General features: G+C 34.8%; 1 protein-coding gene and 1 long non-coding RNA gene across 2 annotated transcripts in view; one reads left to right on the top strand and one right to left on the bottom strand.

The window, feature by feature from the left end:
- The first annotated feature begins 650 nt into the window (after positions 1–650).
- Positions 651–18371, top strand: part of rxfp2l (relaxin family peptide receptor 2, like) — an 84467-nt gene continuing 66746 nt past the window's right edge. Inside the window, exons 1-3 of the mRNA XM_087253708.1 lie at positions 651–733; positions 12796–12924; positions 16969–17040. Coding sequence (XP_087109834.1) covers positions 679–733; positions 12796–12924; positions 16969–17040 — 256 coding nt within the window. The 5' untranslated portion in view covers positions 651–678. The remainder of the gene's footprint in view (positions 734–12795; positions 12925–16968; positions 17041–18371) is intronic.
- The window catches only part of LOC110438657 (uncharacterized), a 70456-nt gene continuing 69601 nt past the window's right edge, over positions 17517–18371 (bottom strand). The window contains exon 4 of the long non-coding RNA XR_015491418.1: positions 17517–18150. This is a non-coding gene — a long non-coding RNA (uncharacterized LOC110438657). The remainder of the gene's footprint in view (positions 18151–18371) is intronic.

Here is an 18371-nt window from a genome sequence, read left to right as displayed (position 1 = left end):
GTCTGACTTATTAGATTGAAAAGTCTGACTTTGATCGAGAGAGAATCTCAGATGTTACCAGTAGTTGTACTGTTTAATTGTTTAAATCTGGCAAAAAAAACAATTGGGTATGCACACATTTCAGTATGCAACAAAAAACCCAACTCTTTGGCAGTTTAATAATGTTTTGTTGTTGTTGTTATTGCTGTTTTTTTTCTCCTTTTTTTTTTTTTTTTTTTTTTTGCCATGTAAAGCTAAAAGCTGAGAGGAAAAGACAAAATTCCAGTCACTCCTGAAGCATCTTAAATGAGGTCCGCTCAGATTATCACCACATGGCACATATTTGACTTCAAACAATATGTGTGTTTTGTAATTGTTTTTAACTTTCACAGACACACATTTCTATAGCCAATATCAATCTCAATAAGCCTTCCTGTCTTACCACGTCTTCACAGGACAGTAGCAACAGGATCCCTTAAATAATAGACAGCTTGTGGTTTTATTTACGCAAGCACACACGTGTTAGTGTTGTCTTATCATGTTGCTGGTTTGCCAGTGAGTTGAGCCATGTCCAATCTGAGCGATGTAGATGTGACTCGCTCTCTCTCTTTCTCTCTCTCTTTCTCTGTGTTGCTCAGATGAGAAACTAGCAGCTTAGGAGAAGCACCCTCACTTGAGTCTCTCAGAGCATCACGCATCATGCTTCCTCCTCTCTTCCTCTCCTCTCTTTCCTTTTCCCTTGCTTTTCTCTCAGGTAAGACCCTCTTCTGCATTTTCTTACCTCATCTCTTCATCTGTAACTGCATGTCATTAAATACAGGTAAATGTACGGCAGTTGGTGGTCTCAGGAGATACTTTAAGCTCAATTTGCTACTTTTCCTTTCTTGCTGTCTTAGTGATGTTTGTGGTGGAAACATTGTAAAGCTGCTCAAAGAATGGATAAAATAATACATCTGCTGATAAATGAGATAATTAATTGTTTACCTTTTAGTTAATGGATAGCACTTTTAAAAGAAGCTTTAACTGTATGAGTAGCCCATGCTTTAAATGGTTTCATAAATGTGACCGCATGAATTTAAATGTGATAATGAGCTTTTGCCTATGCAAATGTGTTTCAGGGAATTGGATGTGCCTGTCAGGATCAGACCTTTAAATTAATATAATTAGGGGGGTTATAATAATGCCTGTCAGTATTAGGCTGGTGTAACGCAGCTAAGATGATGTGAAATACTGGTTGTCTTCTTTGAGTGGGTAGTCAGCAGAAATGACTTCCACGGTCATGCAGTTTAGCTAAATTTAGTTGTAGTTTTTGTTAAGGATTGTTTAATTGAATGATACAGTATTTGAATCTTGACGGAGTTTTTCAGATACCCTGCTTAAATATTCTATAATGTTTTTATATGTGTTACCTAGCCTGGATTAGATCATTTGGTGGAGTATATAAGCGTCTCCTAAGACATGCAAAATGTGTGTGTGTGTGTGTGTGTGTGTTTGTCAGAAAGAAAGAGACAGAGAGAGTATGGTTGTGGTAAATTATTGAGAAGTCTGAAGATTGATTAATGCAAGCTCACACACAGACACACACACACTAACACACACATGTACAAATGCAAGAACACCGACTCACACACTGAAAAATCCCCCAAGGCGTTGGAAAGCAAGGCTGTATTTATTCACCTGTCAAGAGATTCTCAGGTTTTTATGCTCTGAGAGATGACCTGTGGCATCTCTAGTGATTCATAATCTATTATGTTTTTGTTCACAGAGACACGCAAGTATGAATCAAAAGTTCACTCTTCCCTGTGGGATTGGGGGATGCAAGCATCCTATTATGATACTCTCACCTCATGCAGATGAGATCCTTTAGCTGGCTTGCAGTGTTTGGTTCTTAATTAGTAAATTATTGTTTATTTTTCCCAGTTAGCCGGTATGCATATGTACAGTAGCAGAGTCATCAAGTACACATATACATTTTATGGCCTCACCTTTAAAAAATTTAAGTTTTATTTACACAATCACCAATCCCAAATGGACATTAAAATGGATTACTCACCTCATAGCAAGAAGGTCACTGGTTCGAGCCTCGGCTGGGTCAGTTGGCATTTGAGTTTACATGTTCTCCCCATGTTTGTGCTGGTTTCCTTAGGGTGCTCCAGTTTTCCCTACAGTCCAAAGACATGCGCTAAAGGTGAATTGGATAGAGTGTATGGGTGTTTCCCAAGGCTAGGTTGCAGCTGGAAGGGCATCCACTGGGTAAAACATATGATGGATAAGTTGGCGGCTCATTCTGCTGTGGCGACCTCTGATTAATAAAGGGACTAAACTGAAGGAACATTTCTATTTCATACTCCTTTTGCATTCCCATACACTCTTGCATTCACACACAAACACTACGGCCAATTTAGTTTATTCAATTCACCTGTACTGCATGTCTTTAGGCTATGAGGGAAACCGGAGCACCTATAGGAAACCCATATGGATATGGGGAGAACTTGCAAACTCCACACAGAAATGCTAACTGACACAGCTGGGGTTGCTGTAAAGTGATTATGCGACCTACTGCGTCATCATAACGCCCCAAAATTTAATGAATTATTAATTTAAATAATTGTTTAAATAATTAATTAAACAATTCAATAATTGTTTCTTCTGTCATTCCATTTAAATCTGTAAAACACACACACACAAAAAATTGTCAGGTATTAAAATGCAATTAACATATAACAGTTTTCATGCTGTATGTTGTGATGCCTAAATTAACATTAATACCATTTTAAATTATTTATCTTATTTTTCAGCATTATTTAAATGCAATTTAGTTTTGTTGTGTGGTGATAATGTGTTTATTGGCTTTATGAGTAAAAACATGAAAAAAATATGTATTAGTTTTGACTACAATATTTAAAATCGCTTCAGCTTCAAACAGTATGTCAGTACATGGATAAAGTTAATCAATATTAAACACGTCTTTAGATAGGTCCCTTTTTCTTTGGGGTTTTAGTGACCTTCTGAAAGCATAAATCACCTGGACAGTCTCTCCATGGAGAACAGCAACTAATGTTTTGCGGTCTTTAGAAATCTTGTCTGAGGTTATTGTTTCTTCTCTAGAACAGCAAAATCCAAAGTCATGTTTGTTTATCCTGAATACTCACTATAAGACATTATTTAATTGATCTGACTTTGTTTGCTTAATAACAAAGTGAATTAGCGCTGAAGGTGGGGTGAATAGATGTCTGTACTGAGGTAAAAAGGAAAGTTTTATTTAGTGTAGAGGAGTGTTAAGTGTTTGTTCTCCAACATATTGTAGTCATTGCAATATAATCTTATATACAATTAAACTTGTGAGTTGATGATGATGAACTCTTAATCTCAACCCAGTATAATAATAATAATTATTAATTAAATTGATGAAGGAGATTAGCTTAAATCTAAAACTGAAGTGGGGCAATGAATATTTGCAAAAGGAATTGTCATCTTTGATGCAAATCTCACCAGTTATCTAAAGAAATATCGATAAAAAATTAATTTAGTATTCTGAATTGTTAATATAATGATACTTATCTATCTATCTATCTATCTATCTATCTATCTATCTATCTATCTATCTATCTATCTATCTATCTATCTATCTATCTGTCTGTCTGTCTGTCTGTCTGTCTGTCTGTCTGTCTGTCTGTCTGTCTGTCTGTCTGTCTGTCTGTCTGTCTGTCTGTCTGTCTGTCTGTCTGTATAAATATGTTTACATTTATTAAATATGTAAGGGATAATTAACAGATTGCCATCCGCTAAATGATTTTAATTGCAAACACTCAATGCCAAGCGGACTGTAAAAAGTTTAAACGCGCATTATCACCTGATGTGGAAGGCATTGAAGAACAAAGTCATTTCTAGAGTTTTTTTTTTCTTTTTTTTTTGATGCAGGAACTTCTTATTCATATGGCAATTATTCCTAATGGGTACGTCTCTAAAGGGAAAAAAAATGTCCATAGCTTCTCAGTCATTAAACACATGCTTTCTTTCAGATAAAGAGTTTTTAAACTCTTGCCAGGTTTTTGCTAAAAAAAAAATAAAAAATAGTGCAATGATTTAACATAATAGCCAAAAACTAGCCCGATGGCCATTCAAACTAACACAATAATATCATAATTTAAAATATACTACTCCAGTTACACGTCCCATTGATCATTTGAAAATCACAGTGTATTGTAGAGTAATTATAAAGTTTCTGTTTTCAAATATAACTATAGGCTTGACAGCACAGCCGGCATGTTGTATCTCATGTAATATTCCTGTAAGATATTCCTAATGAATTGCAATCAGGAGCCTTTCTTATGTAGATTACATATACTTTTTTAGTTATTCTTAGCAATAGTCCTGAGGAGTCCTGCTACTGTTGAAATCTAAACAGCTGCACACACAGTCTCTTCTACAAAGCAGATAATGTTTCATCATTCTAGCACAGTATCTATCGAACATTGGGAGGACAATTGGCCATTTCTAATTATTGTCCTGCCGGTGTCTAAAACAGTTACAGCTCTGCCTTAAAGTGATAAATAAAACAGACTAGCAATTTTAGGCCCCCGGGCTGCTCTTGTGCGTGACAAACACACATTTCAGTTTCAGAGCAAGTTGGATTTCTCTTCTTCTATATCTCACCTCTTCTTTAAATTGTATTCTTGGTGTAAAACTGATAAAGCAGAACATTTGTTCATGTGTTGTTGCTCGTGCCTGCTCGTTTTTGTGAGATTTTTTTATGAAGGAAGGAGATTCTGGAGGGAGACTTCACGTACACCAGCCACTACTTTGTATTCTTTCTGCAGGCAGAAAGAGAGAGAGAGTCCTTTGACCAGAACGTAGAGTAGATGAAAAGCCGAATGAGCGATGCTGGATGGACAGTGAAAGAATGTTATTGTGACAGTGAATGAAAGCAAACGAAAATGCCATTGTTCTCTGTGACGTCATCATGGCTGTTGTCAGAGTGATACAAACTTGAGCAATGTCCTGATGAGAGTCTCTAAAGTTCTCAACAGTGCAAAGTAATGAAACTAATGAAAGAAGTAAAACTTTAGGCTAATGGAAAACATATTTTATAGTTCACTGTTTACATTTGAAATGGAGAGATCACTTAAAAATTTTAATTCTGTCATTAATTACTCACCCTCAAGTCATTCTAAATGCATAAGCCCCTCTTTCATCTACCGTGAAATGCATGACCTGGACTGATACTGAAGAGAAGATATTGTTCAATAAAGTAGTAATTTTTGTCTGTTTGTTTATTCATTCATTCATTCATTCATTCATTCATTCATTCATTCATTCATTCATTCATTCATTCATTCGTTCGTTCATTCATTCATTTGTTTATTTATTATGTGTTTGTTTATTTGTACACCAAGGTATTCCCTTAGCTTTATAAAATTACTGTTGAAGCACCTATGACTGTTTTGATGATTCTTCTATTACCTCTGAAAGGTAGCTCTGATATTTCATTAAAAATATATTATACTAAAATATTGTAAAATAATATTTTTATTAAAGAAATCTTAAAAATATCTTGGATTTGTGAAATAGTCAGATTTTAAAAGTGTGATTATTAGACTGGAAAGGCATGAAAATTAATATAATTTTAAGACACTCACACACTTTCAGTCCACTTCTCCTTTTCTTTATAAAGAGTGCCAGTTACTCTGGCATGTTTCCCCAGCAGATGCACTTCCTGCCCCAGATCAGCCCTGAGAGTGCACTTTAGAGCAAATCTCAGTGCTGGGAAACACCTACACACCACAGCCGATTTACTTTATTCATTTCTCCTTTGGACTGTAAAACGTGCAAACTCTGCACAGAAAGGCCAGGGCCCTTCTTCATTTGAGGCGATAGTGCTACCCACTGAGCCACCATGCTGGCCCAATTAAAAAGATTTATTTTTAGTGTTTTTTTATGATAGAGTAGCTACATGCAGGAAGCATGAATCAAAAATGTTGAGAACTGAATGAATGTCCTTGTTATTTATTTCATGATAATGTTCATAAATCAATCGAAAAAACGGAATTTAGAAAAATTCCCTTGAATTGCTTTACAGTATGCGGTTTAGTCATGTAATCTCAGAAAAGCTAACATTTAGCTGTCAGTTGCACACATCTGGCAACAAGTCTGAAATCTCCCTGTTACTTCAGTGGAAACTTCTTAGTCCAGATATAAAAACTCTGCTTGGAATGGAACCCTGCAGAGCTTTTAAGAGCTTTTACTTTGAGCTCTTTACAGGAAAAGTAAATGTATTACTCACAAAGTCCAAGAACTTTTAAATATTATTTTCAATACAATGTAATCCTGGCTGGTAGCTGGATGCTGTTTTGTTACTTGAATATATATATATATATATATATATATATATATATATATATATATATATATATATATATATATATATATATATATATATATATATATATATAGGGATGGGCAAAAGCACATAGAAATGTATTTTAAAATAAAATAATAAATACATCAGTGTAACATGTATCAAAATATTGCAGCCACAACAAGTATCAAAATAAAATACTGTATTTTGAAAATATTACAAAATAGTTTTACAAAGGAGCATTACATGTCTTCGCAAACCTGCAATCAATATTGATCAATCCCTTTACCATTAAACAAATTTTCTCTTTTATTTTAGCATAAATTTTGTACAGAATTCATACAGAATGTCCTGTCTTGAAGATCTCTTAAATCACTGTAAAAACCCTGTAATACAGATAATGAGTTGGAATAGAGCACTATATATCCTAATTGAGTTTCCTTCCATTGCATGGACTGTAAAACTGCAACAATCTCTTAACAGTTAAACGGGTGATATATGAAGAGGCAATTTTATTATTTTTTGTTCAATAAATGTAGTTTTTTGCAAGTGAAATCTTTATTACTTAATGTAAAAATAGGATTTCTGAAAACTAGTCAAATCTTCAGTTTAGTAATTTCCACAAATCATGTTTTTTTTGCAGTTATACTCTTTAATGCATATTGAACATAAAACATGATTGCTCTATAAAATGGAGTTGTCTGTTTTTGCAAATAAACTCTTCATATATATTCTGCTGCAGCCGTGTAACTTGAGTCTGGAGTTTTTGACCAGTCTGTATAGACTGGAGTTCTATTATATACTGCATTGTGCCACTTTTGACATCTCTTTGTTAACTGTACCCTGCATCTGCAGATCATCTACTGGCCTTTGAAACAGCCAATAAAGTATTGCAGGAGTCGCCACTGTAGTCTTGGCATTACATCGGCAATCCATTCAAAACTACTATTATTTGTACAGTAGACTCATTCTGCCAAAATGTTTTCAGTTCTTCTTTAACTGGAAGTGTCTCAGTTTGCCCCTTTAGTGAGCTCCAGTGCACCATCTTTATGTGTTTTATATTTCTAAACATCCTTTGCATTCCACCTGCAGCACTGAGGCTGAGAATAATTATGTGATGAAGGGTCCACATCCTGTTCTTTAGGACAGATATTTTATTCAATATTATTTCTTAAACAAAGATGCTGATGCCAAATTGAACACTATACTGCCATTATATATTACTGATCTAGGCATTGTGCTGTATACTATTTTCAATGACTGTTGACTTTTGTTGCAATTTGTCTGTTATTTTCTTATGCATGTGGCATAATTCCATCCATACTCCAAGCATTGACCAGATTCTTAGTCAATTTTCTGTTCTGATCTCAGGCCTATGGGCAAATAACTGAGAGAGCAATAATCAGAGGTCTTATTTTTATGATGCCATCATGTAGACTTCTTACAAAGTATTTTACAGTATTTTAAAAATACAAGACACTAAAGTATTTTGTTACAAAATATTAAGACATTTTCATAAACCCTATATATGTATATAATCAAAAGCAGCAGATGCCACGCTTTTTTACTAGCAGGGATTGTGTATTTGAAGTTTGTTAAGTGTTTTAATATCACATAGTCTCTTGAAAACTGATCATTTTAAAAGGCAAGATTGCATGTTTGTTTAATTTCTAAGGTGTTACAAGGTGCTGTGATGTCATCAGTATGAGAGATACACTGTAATGATGTTGTGAGGCTGAGAGGTCACGCGAGTGGTGGCAGGGTTACCACAAACTAACCGAATCTTCCATCAGTCACGTGACCTACCAGCATCATAAACTTTGACCTCCAGAAATGCCTCAAGAGGGACGACAACAACATTAGCTAGATTTTTTTAACTAGAGGAACTTGATGACAAAGTACCACTCAAACTAAAATATATCACTTTACAATACATCAGATAATAATAGGACATTTGAAAGTGCTGAGAGAGAAAAGGGACAAACAATATGAGCTGAAAATACATGTCTAAACTATTACTGGAAATGTGTTCTATAAAGGATCATACATGACAGACAGTCATATTGTTTTGAAAAGGTCTCAGCTGGCAGAAAGCAGCATCCATAATTGTGTCAGGCAGAGAGTGAACAATACCAAGTAAATGTGAAAAGTATAGGTTTTGGTTGCATTTTGGTTTGTAGTTTCACCAATCATTAGTAAATCATTTTAGACCACATATGTCTATAGTGTTCTTCTTTCAACAAGCACAAACACATCACAACCAGGCACACATCTTGAGATGATCTTCATGGAGTAGCATTATAGGACATCTGGGATCTGGTCGTGTTGATTGATGTTTTATCATGCCATTTGAGTCCATTGGAAAGTTCTACTAATACAGATTGGATTCCAGGTCCAATGATTAAATACTAACTTGCAACTATTTTACAGCAGGAACTTACTTATATTAGATTGATTGCTAGGATTAACAGGTCTTACATTTACTGTTCCCCATAGAATCAAAGCACACCTAGATCTCATTACTTCTTACTCATATTAAACATCCATATTTTAACTCATACTCATAGGAGTATATTTTTTTTACTCATTAAGAGTTTAGTTTCTTAGTTGACTAGCTCTTAAAGTCCAATATCAAAATGTACAATGTTTATTTTGCTAGTGCACATTGTTATTCTTTAGGTGAGCAATTAAGTTAATCATCTGAAAAAACTTGTTTTAGTAACTTTAAAAATTTCTGACCAGTTGCTTCTACATTTGGAGTGGCGATCCTTCTCTGTTGACTTCAGTTTGATGGCTTCAGCCACAATACCACCAACCACAATACCCTCTTAACATTAGTTTGCTACACTGCCAGACAAAAGTCTTTTAGTTGATTCCTGTTGTAAGAGTAACAAATCATAAACTGACTACTAGTTGATCATTTGGAAAAGTGGCAGATAGTAGATTTTTCAGATGAATCATCTGTTGAACTGCATCTCAATCATCACAAATACTGCTGAAGACCTATTGGAACCTGCATGGAACTAAGATTCTAACAGAAATCAGTCAAGTTTGGTAAAGGAAAAATCATGATTTGCGGTTACATTCAGTTTGGGGGCACGTGAGAGATCTGCAGAGTGGATGACAACATCAACAGCCTGAGGTATCAAGACATTTGTGCTGCCCATTACATTACAAAACAACAGACGAGGGCAAATTCTTCTGCAGGATAGCGCTCCTTCCAAAGTCAGACCTAATGTTCTAAATAAATAATTAAAAATCAAGGTATGATCATATTTTATTCTGGTAAAATAATTGTAATCTTGGGGCCTTTGCCTTTCATATAAGCTACTTCTTATACCAAATGATCAACTAGAAATCAAGTTAATACTAGTTGTTTCTAAAACTTGAATAGACAAGACTTTTATCAGGTAGTGTATGAGGGAATCAGGAGAAAAAAAATATACCCACCCCTACTCAATTTTTAGTTTCATTTAAATGTACATTAACATGCTAAAATAAGTGTCGTGGCAACTTCTGGTTCACAATCACTTTAATATGAATGTCATCTGTCGTTTTTGCAGCCTTGCCACTGTGCTACACCAGATAGACAAAAGTTGCTTTTCCTGAGATGTCTATTTTGCGATTGGCAAGTTTTAAAATATGTATACTTATCCTTTAAAGATGTGCATCACCTATAGGCCTTTACCACATTCACTAAAGAAAAGTAGAAGATTTAAAGTAAACACAACGCTGCACAACAGGCTCATTTTTAAACTTTAAATAAAGGACAGTAGGTTTAGGTTCACTCTGTCAGTGTTTGCAACAGAAAGCCATATTTATTTATGTCTCAGTTTTGAAATGCACTGACTGAAGACATTGCAGCTAATAGAGGTTTGAGTGCTTTCGAGTATGAGTGTGCACTTGAAGTCAAAGCTCTATTCACTTTCACAAACTCTTTGCAACCTGTGACCACAGTGATCGTGACTAAGGATGTTCAAAGGTTTGGTTGGATTAAAATAAACTCTGGTGCGATTGCTCTGGTGGGTCTTTCGAACGTTGATGAACACTAAACAATTATACAGGATTAGTGAAGTGCAAGTCTTGTTGACTAGTTAACTAAAAATAAACAGTATAGATCCTACTAGTCGACACTCAAAACAGTAGTCAACCACACGACATTAAATTGTTCAAATCACCAACATTTTAATGTTAAATGTAAAGTTACAATTAAATGCTTGAATTGAATTGAAAGCTTGTTTTTAAAAGTGAATCAGGTTAGAATCTACCTCAGACCTCACAAGCATTTGTGTCAGTTGATGAGTTCAATGAGTACATAAGCAAGATGTGCACGTACGCAAGAGCTTTCATTGCCGATGATAATAGAGAGTCTGTGAATGGAAATGAACTGGAGCTCTCTTTGGAAGGGTCATCTATTCCCCTACCTCAGAAGTGGTAACAGAGCCAGACAGCATGTCGTTGACAATGCTGAGGTGCCCTTGGATCAGTCTCTTCATTGGCATGTGTGGACCACTGCTCACTCTGTATCGGCTGTCCAGGTGCTTTCTCTTGTTATCGACCGAGTGCATTAATAAGGGCAGGAGTTGACATGTGGTCTTCTTGTAGAACACTGATATGTTAATTTCACTGAACAAAAACACATGATCTGAAAAAGTTTAATGGGCATTGTTGCATTGTACATTTTTAGAAAATATAACTTTGTATTGTATAAGTATTACACTATATATATATATATATATATATATATATATATATATATATATATATATATATATATATATATATATATATATATACTTTAATGTAGCCAATTTAATGCTATTTCTTGATCAACTTTCCTTTCACTTTTGACTTGTCTTTAATGTGGCTAATGCTATTTAAAAATGAAGATGACAGGTTATTGATTGTTTATTTATTGTTCTGCATTGCTGTTCTGGATAAATAAGCTGTGCATTGTCTGATGTTGAGTGTATATGCATTTCTTTTTTTTTCTTTTTAGCAGCTGCCTAAAATTAATAATGCATATAATAGACAAGTTTTACCAGAATTCACTAAGGAAATTGACAGTGTGCTTAGCGAAGTGCTCAACAAGTGTGCTTACTAGTGTGTTTAAACTAGATGGTGTGCTTACTATTGTTGGACCAGTTCATCTGCACAATCGATTACATCAAAATGGTAAACAATTTGGCATTGCTGTGCTGAAGCGGGGGGCCAGAGCTATCAACCCCCGAAGAGAGAAGGCACGAGGCTTTAATTGAGCTCCAAATATGAGGCCCTGTTCATATTACAATAAAAAAGAAAATGATTTAAAAAAAGAATCAAATCTTTATGAAGATATTGTGATGTCACTGTTTTCAATAAAGTTTATCAAAACATTATAAAACATTTAAGCCAAAATTAAAAACCAAACAAAGCTCTAGACATTATCTTTTTTGAAGTCATATGTCTTACGTGGTAGGGACAAGGAGTGTAAACAAACTTCTTGTGATAATATGATATGATATCGATACTCTTAGCCAGCAAAATGATATTTGTTGACACTTCAAAAAGATTTCAGTACTATTTGCTTTAACTATTTGTGAAATATCAAACTAAATAATGACATACGGACAAATTGTTCGTAACATAAGAACAAATTAAATTGTTGTTGATGCACAAATGCAACTGAAGAATAATTGATACGATGAGAAATACACTTTAATAAAGAATATAAATAAATTTGAATATAGAAAAACAAATAATACAGGAAAATATTCGTCCATGACAGGGTTTTTAAAGTGTCTTAATATCACTAAATGTGCAAATTCTTTTGCAAAACAACATAAGGGAAGTACACCAGTTATTTAACAATTCACATGGCAAAAAAATACAATCAGTTTTAACTATTTTAGTCTCCTAGGTCATGCTAAAGGAAACTGACAAACAAGCAGTCTATATGGTGGTATAATTTGAAGGATAGTTTTATGACATGACAAATAACTAGTTGTCCAGTCTGATTCCATTCACCCAGCAGGGTTTCACTGAAAGTATAGTTGTGATTGACAGTTCTGAGTTGAGTCAGAGAATGCAGTCATCACTCCACTAAATAACTGAACTGCATGTGAACGCAAGTGCATTATTGACTCAGGGGCGACAACAGGGCTGACAACTCTATTCTGCTGTTGTGTGGAAGTGCCCTTATTCATTCAGTGTAATGCGATGGGTGAACCAGTTTTGCAGGCTGATTGATTGACTCGGGGCCATTTGGGATGCAGCTCTCAGTTGAATTTTATTAATTCTGAAAGGCATATTTGCTCATTTTCATAGCGACTGTGTTCATTTGAGCTATTTTGCACATTTTGTATACTGCTTTGCATTTTTCCCCTGACAGCTTGGCATAAAGGAAAGCCCAAACCTTCGCCTTAGCAGACTTTTGCATTGACATGTTTCAGTGAATGTGTGTGTTTGTTTGTATGTAGATTCCTCAGGTTCTGACATGTGTCCATTGGGTCAGTTTCCATGCGGGAATCTGTCAGTGTGTTTGCCTCAACCACAGCACTGTAACGGGCAGCAGGACTGTCCAAATGGAGCAGACGAGGAGAACTGCGGTAAGACTGTGACACATACTCTCTCTTACAAAGATAATAATTTATAGTGCATATATGCACAAGGCATACAGTATACTGGTAACAATTTAGATTAGGGAATACATATTTACTATTTTTTTTAGCTTCCCCAAATCTTGTTCCATCTAAAGTGAAACCAGTGGGACTAAGCTTGTTAATTATACTTTGTGATCTTCCATCATGACTTTAATTTCAGAATTTAACCCTCTACTGCACACATTATAATAGATCTATACATCTTTTTTGACTGGTTTTCTTTTCTTACAATGGCTGAACTAGAAGTGCTGTAAAAAAAGAAATGGGGAATTTTTTTTAAAACTACTTTATGACATGTTGCCAAATGCATCGATGTCCAATAGTGGATCTAATGTCTATTAGTGGATCTAATTTTAATTTACAGTATAAATTTCCTTATAATTAATAATTGTGTTGTTTGTTTTGATTTAATTGGTGTTGCAGTATTATAAGCTTTAACACAATTTATAAATGAAACCTTAAACATACTTTCCAACAACTGTTATTCCAACAGCTTTTATTTATTTCATACAGTATATATTTTATTTATTCCTCACTAATACACTGTTCCGTGTATTTATTTCTGATTAAAAGTATTGCCATTAAAATGAGATTTTATTCATAATGCAAATGTCGATAACATATGACGCAGCATTATATTATAGCATTAATGTTGTTATTGTTTTAACTTAAACAATCACAGCTGTCCTTGCTAGCTAGCTAACCCATTGCAATAATGCACATTCAACTATTGCTCAGTGTTGCCATTTGTCAGCATATAAATTTGATCCATTTACAAAAAACTAATTTAATAAAAACTTTTTTTTGGTTTGTCACTATGTCATCATAAATTACTGAAAATTATGTCTTTTTGTGGATGATATGAGTTGATCCTTTACTCATTTTATTGTTTTTCATGCGCTCGTTTTCATGCCATTCAGCAATTACTCACAATAAACGGAAGTCTGTCAGAAAAACCCTGCACATCATGTGACTTAATCAAAGAAGATCATTTGGCTAAACTAAGGTCTTCTCTTTCCAACAGAAAAATTAGAACATCGGTCTTAAAGAAACAGTGGCAGGGAAATGAACATAAAAATCATGTTGGCATATGGCAACATCATGCGGTATAGGGTTAAATCCTGAAGTTAACTAGCAGCCCTGAAGGCACAGGACATCATTATGACGTCAGATGTACAATGTACCCCAGTGTCATCAGGACGTTAGATTTTAGTAGCATACCAAAGATCAGTAACAAAAGACACATACCAAAGATCAATGTCTACTGAAGTTACACTTTGAGGTGGTATGGACATCACATTATGACATTAATATGATGATGGATTTTGGGCTGTTAATGCCACAAATTTCAACCAACCAAAGATCAATGACTACTAATGATAGACTTTGATGTTGTGTGGACATCACATTATGACGTTAAGATAATTTTGGACGACCACAACCTAAAATCAACTAAAGATCAACGTCTACTGATGTTATTCTGACATTGTATGAATTTCTTGATGTCATTTCACGTTAAACTTACATTGGATTTTGCTCCGCTGACTTCGCAACCAAAATATAACCAAATACCTATGTCATATGACGTTGCGTGCCTGCTGGGAGTTTCTGAAATGTGGGACTGGAATATTATTTGAGTGTACACTTACTAAAGAGATGTTCTGATGAATTTCTATCAATATTTTTTAAACAAAGCCGTCATAAAGTGCATGCTATTCTCTCAAATCAAAACCAGAAGACCCCTATTCGTTAACTACGTGTACAAAGTTTTCCTCAGGAAACACCTAATTACTGCTAATGAAAGTAGCTATGGTAGTTGTCGTAGAAGTTGTGTTTAAAAATGGTTACCTAGAGCAGGGGTTCCCAAACTTTTCAGCCCGCGACCCCCAAAGTGACAATGCCAGTGACTCGTGACCCATATTCTCTGAGGTGGTGGTTATAAATACAGAAAGCTTGTATGCAATGACGCGCACAAACACACCAATAGACCCAAGTCTATTCTTTGTTTTTGTTTTTAATGTATGTCAGTGCTGTAAATGGGCTAGAAAGTTTAACCTGGTGTTACAAAATCTGCTGCATCTGACAGTATTGCTGTGTCTTTAGTATAATGTAATTACCCGAGAAGTCGCAATCCAATAGAACTAGTAACTATAAGCTACTATAGTAACTATATAGTTTATAGTAACTATAAACGATTATTTTTTTCTCTTCAGTAGGTTATTGATAAAATACAGTAAGTCTTAAGGTTTAATAAAACTGAATTGATTTTTGAAAATCACCAGGCGACCCCCCTTCATTGTCCCGCGACCTCTCGGGGGGTCCCGATCCCCACTTTGAGAACCTCTGACCTAGAGTATGGCCATGCTGAATAAATGTTATTAAACAATGCAAATGTACTACAGGACGAAGCTCAGAATTGCAGAGAAGCTGTTAAAACTGTCGGAGATAAATGGTGGCATGACAATATAAGACTGATTTTTTTAGTGTATTGATTAATTCAATGCCCAGCAATAAAAGTTTAAAGTCAAATTAGACTTTTTATCACATGTTCAAAGCCACTGCTGTTTTATAAAGTAACATGTTGTTCTGTTTTGTAAAGGCAATACAAAATGGATGTTGTTTTTTTAATCAGTTCTGTACAGTATCACTGACAACAGATTTATTGTTTACTTTATATTTAATTATACAACATATTATACTGAACTTGAACTACAGGTGATAAATGAAGCCAAACAGAAAAAAATACGTCAATCATGTCCTGTATTAAAGGATATTAAATGTTAGAACACTACAAATAATGCATGCCTGCCCATTATATAGTCAAAGTTCATTTTAGAGTGCAATTGTAATTCATTTCAAGCACTCAATGATGTTGTTAAAAGGGTTTTGAGTAATAACCATATCATAAACTGTGATGTGTAGCTTAATGGTAGCAATAATGCAACTCCAGCTAAAGGTAATCAATCATTTAAAATTTGGTGTGAAAGCAAATAAAGCACATTAAGATATTAATGTACTGATGAACACTATAATAGACATGTGCATGCTAATAAACAACTATGCAGCAAGCTTTTTTTACTAAGTGTATAATAAACATGACACATACAGCAAACACTAAACATCTCTCTATATTTAGGCTAAAAGACTGCTTTATTTCCTTATTTAAGACTACTTATTTGTACTGAATGTTTGTGCTTTCATTTTAGCTTTCTTTTATTTCTTCAATTCTATTTTCCAAAACGAGTCCTCTTTGCGCTTAACAAGTTTACAATAAAGTGTGTTGACAAATTTTAAATGATTAATGAAGGAATTATAAAGCTTTGACTTATTGTTTAATCTCATTTACAAGCACAGTAGCATATTAAAGGTTCTGTATAGGCTATTTCTGTCCGTTCGCATCCCGTCCCTTTGTGCCCCCTGGCGGCTTGTTCACAAACTGCGGTCATTCACTAAAAACAGAGCGGCAGCAATATTAAACGGCGGCGGTATATGCTCCGGCGGTAATGGCCACTTTGGACTCTCACCTACTGTAGATATTTTGGGTGTCAGTAAAAATCTAATATACATCTGACAACAGTCCAAATATAGACTTGTTATCAAATAAACTGGAATGAATGGCTACATGTGAAGTCTGTTAAGGATGTTTATTTGATGATGAGTCTAGTTTTGAACTCTTCATATTCGAAATCTATAACATTTTCACTGACAGTCAAAATTCAGCCTTGTTTTAGCCAACAGGTCTATGTCGGTCTAGTGTAGTGTAGTGTCTATTAGGATAGTAGTGAATATGTGTTCAATTAAGTGTATCTAAGATGTTACCCACTAATACACCTTTGCAGACATCCACCCATTATATATCCATAAAACTGTGTGTATGTGTGTGTGTGTGTGTGTGTGTGTGTGTGTGTGTGTGTGTGTGTGTGTGTGTGTGTGTGTGTGTGTGTGTGTGTGTGTGTGTGTGTGTGTGTGTGTGTGTGTGTGTGTTTGCAGTGGATAACAGTGGTTGGCCCCATCTATTTGATGCATTCATGAAAACAAGGGTCCAGGAATCAAAAGAGTGCAGTGAGTATCTCATTTGTTCTCTTTTTCTCGGTCCGTGTTGCTTTGAACATGAATTGCGCACAGGATAAACATGAATAAATAATCATTTAAGGCTGATTACTGTTTGCTGTGTTGAAAACTGCAGTGTAACATTTCTGTTCTGAACAAACAAGGTGAGAGTGTGACTTTCCGTTCATAGTTTTGATTTGTTATGTTTTAAGTACTTATCAGTTTCATTTAGTACTCATCTAAAAACAAAGGTGAGTAAATTCATGAATGTGAGATGGGTTTACAGCTGGGTTTAATACTTAACAGCGCTCAGCTGGATGGAACAGATCTATTGAATGTTATTACCAGGTTTTATCAACAGGTGGTAAAAATTGATGTTATCTGTAGGTGTTATCAGTGGGTATTATCTGAAGATGTTATCGTGAAGATTTTATCATAGGGTGTTGTTTATTTTTTATTAGAACGGGGTTTTCTTTCTTTTTTCTTTTCTAAATGGAAAGTCAATGACAAGAAAAAGGTGAAATCCAATTCCCTTCTTCCCTTTCAGTTTTAGTTTGGAAAGGATAAATACAAATTGTTCATTTGATAGAACACAGAAATATGACTTATATGTTGAAACTTCAAGAAGTCTTTGAATAGTTTGTCCTCTGTAACAGATGCATCTTTGTCCCTTTCATCTTTGAGTGCCAAAAAGAAGGACACGCAACGTATTTAGTTTGGTGAATACATTGGACACGCTTCATTGCCTCACTTCTGAAGATCAATTTGTTTTCAAAAACTGTAAACAACAAACTGTTTTAAACACTGCGACAAACCAATCCGTCACACTTCTGATTTAATTAGAAAATAACCTTCTAAGCAAATTAAAAACTTACAAAAAATAAATACATTTGTCTGTATGAAAGGGTGGGAAGGAAACTGAAAGTTGACATCTCACAAAGTATTATTTAATGAATTTTGCAGACTATGATAAACCACAGAGGGACGATGATAGAACAAGGCTTCTGTCAGTTTCACTGTGACTGTCTTGTACGGAGACTGTATTTGAGTGGAAGGTCAGGAGGAGGCTCAGAATAAAATTTGTAATATCCCAACAGTGGTGAGGTTTTCAAGAAATAAGTCCTGCAGTGATAAAAAAAAAAAAAAAAAAACATATTTTGTGTCTCAATCAAGCCAGATATTTATACAGAGATAGTAGTCAAAAGATTGTGTCAAAAAGAAAACAAAAGTTCAAGACTTGATTAAGATCTCATCAGCACTCACTTTAGACCAGGGGTGCCCAAACTTGGTTCCTGAGGGCCATTGTCCTGCAGCTCCAACTTCCTTCAACACACCTGCATGGT

Source organism: Danio rerio, chromosome 5 (assembly GCF_052040795.2).
Source record: "Danio rerio strain M-AB ecotype USA chromosome 5, GRCz13ab, whole genome shotgun sequence".
In the NCBI taxonomy this organism is placed as follows: domain Eukaryota; kingdom Metazoa; phylum Chordata; class Actinopteri; order Cypriniformes; family Danionidae; genus Danio; species Danio rerio.
Note: the sequence above shows the minus strand (reverse complement) of the source record. Positions and strands in the feature narration are given on the sequence as shown.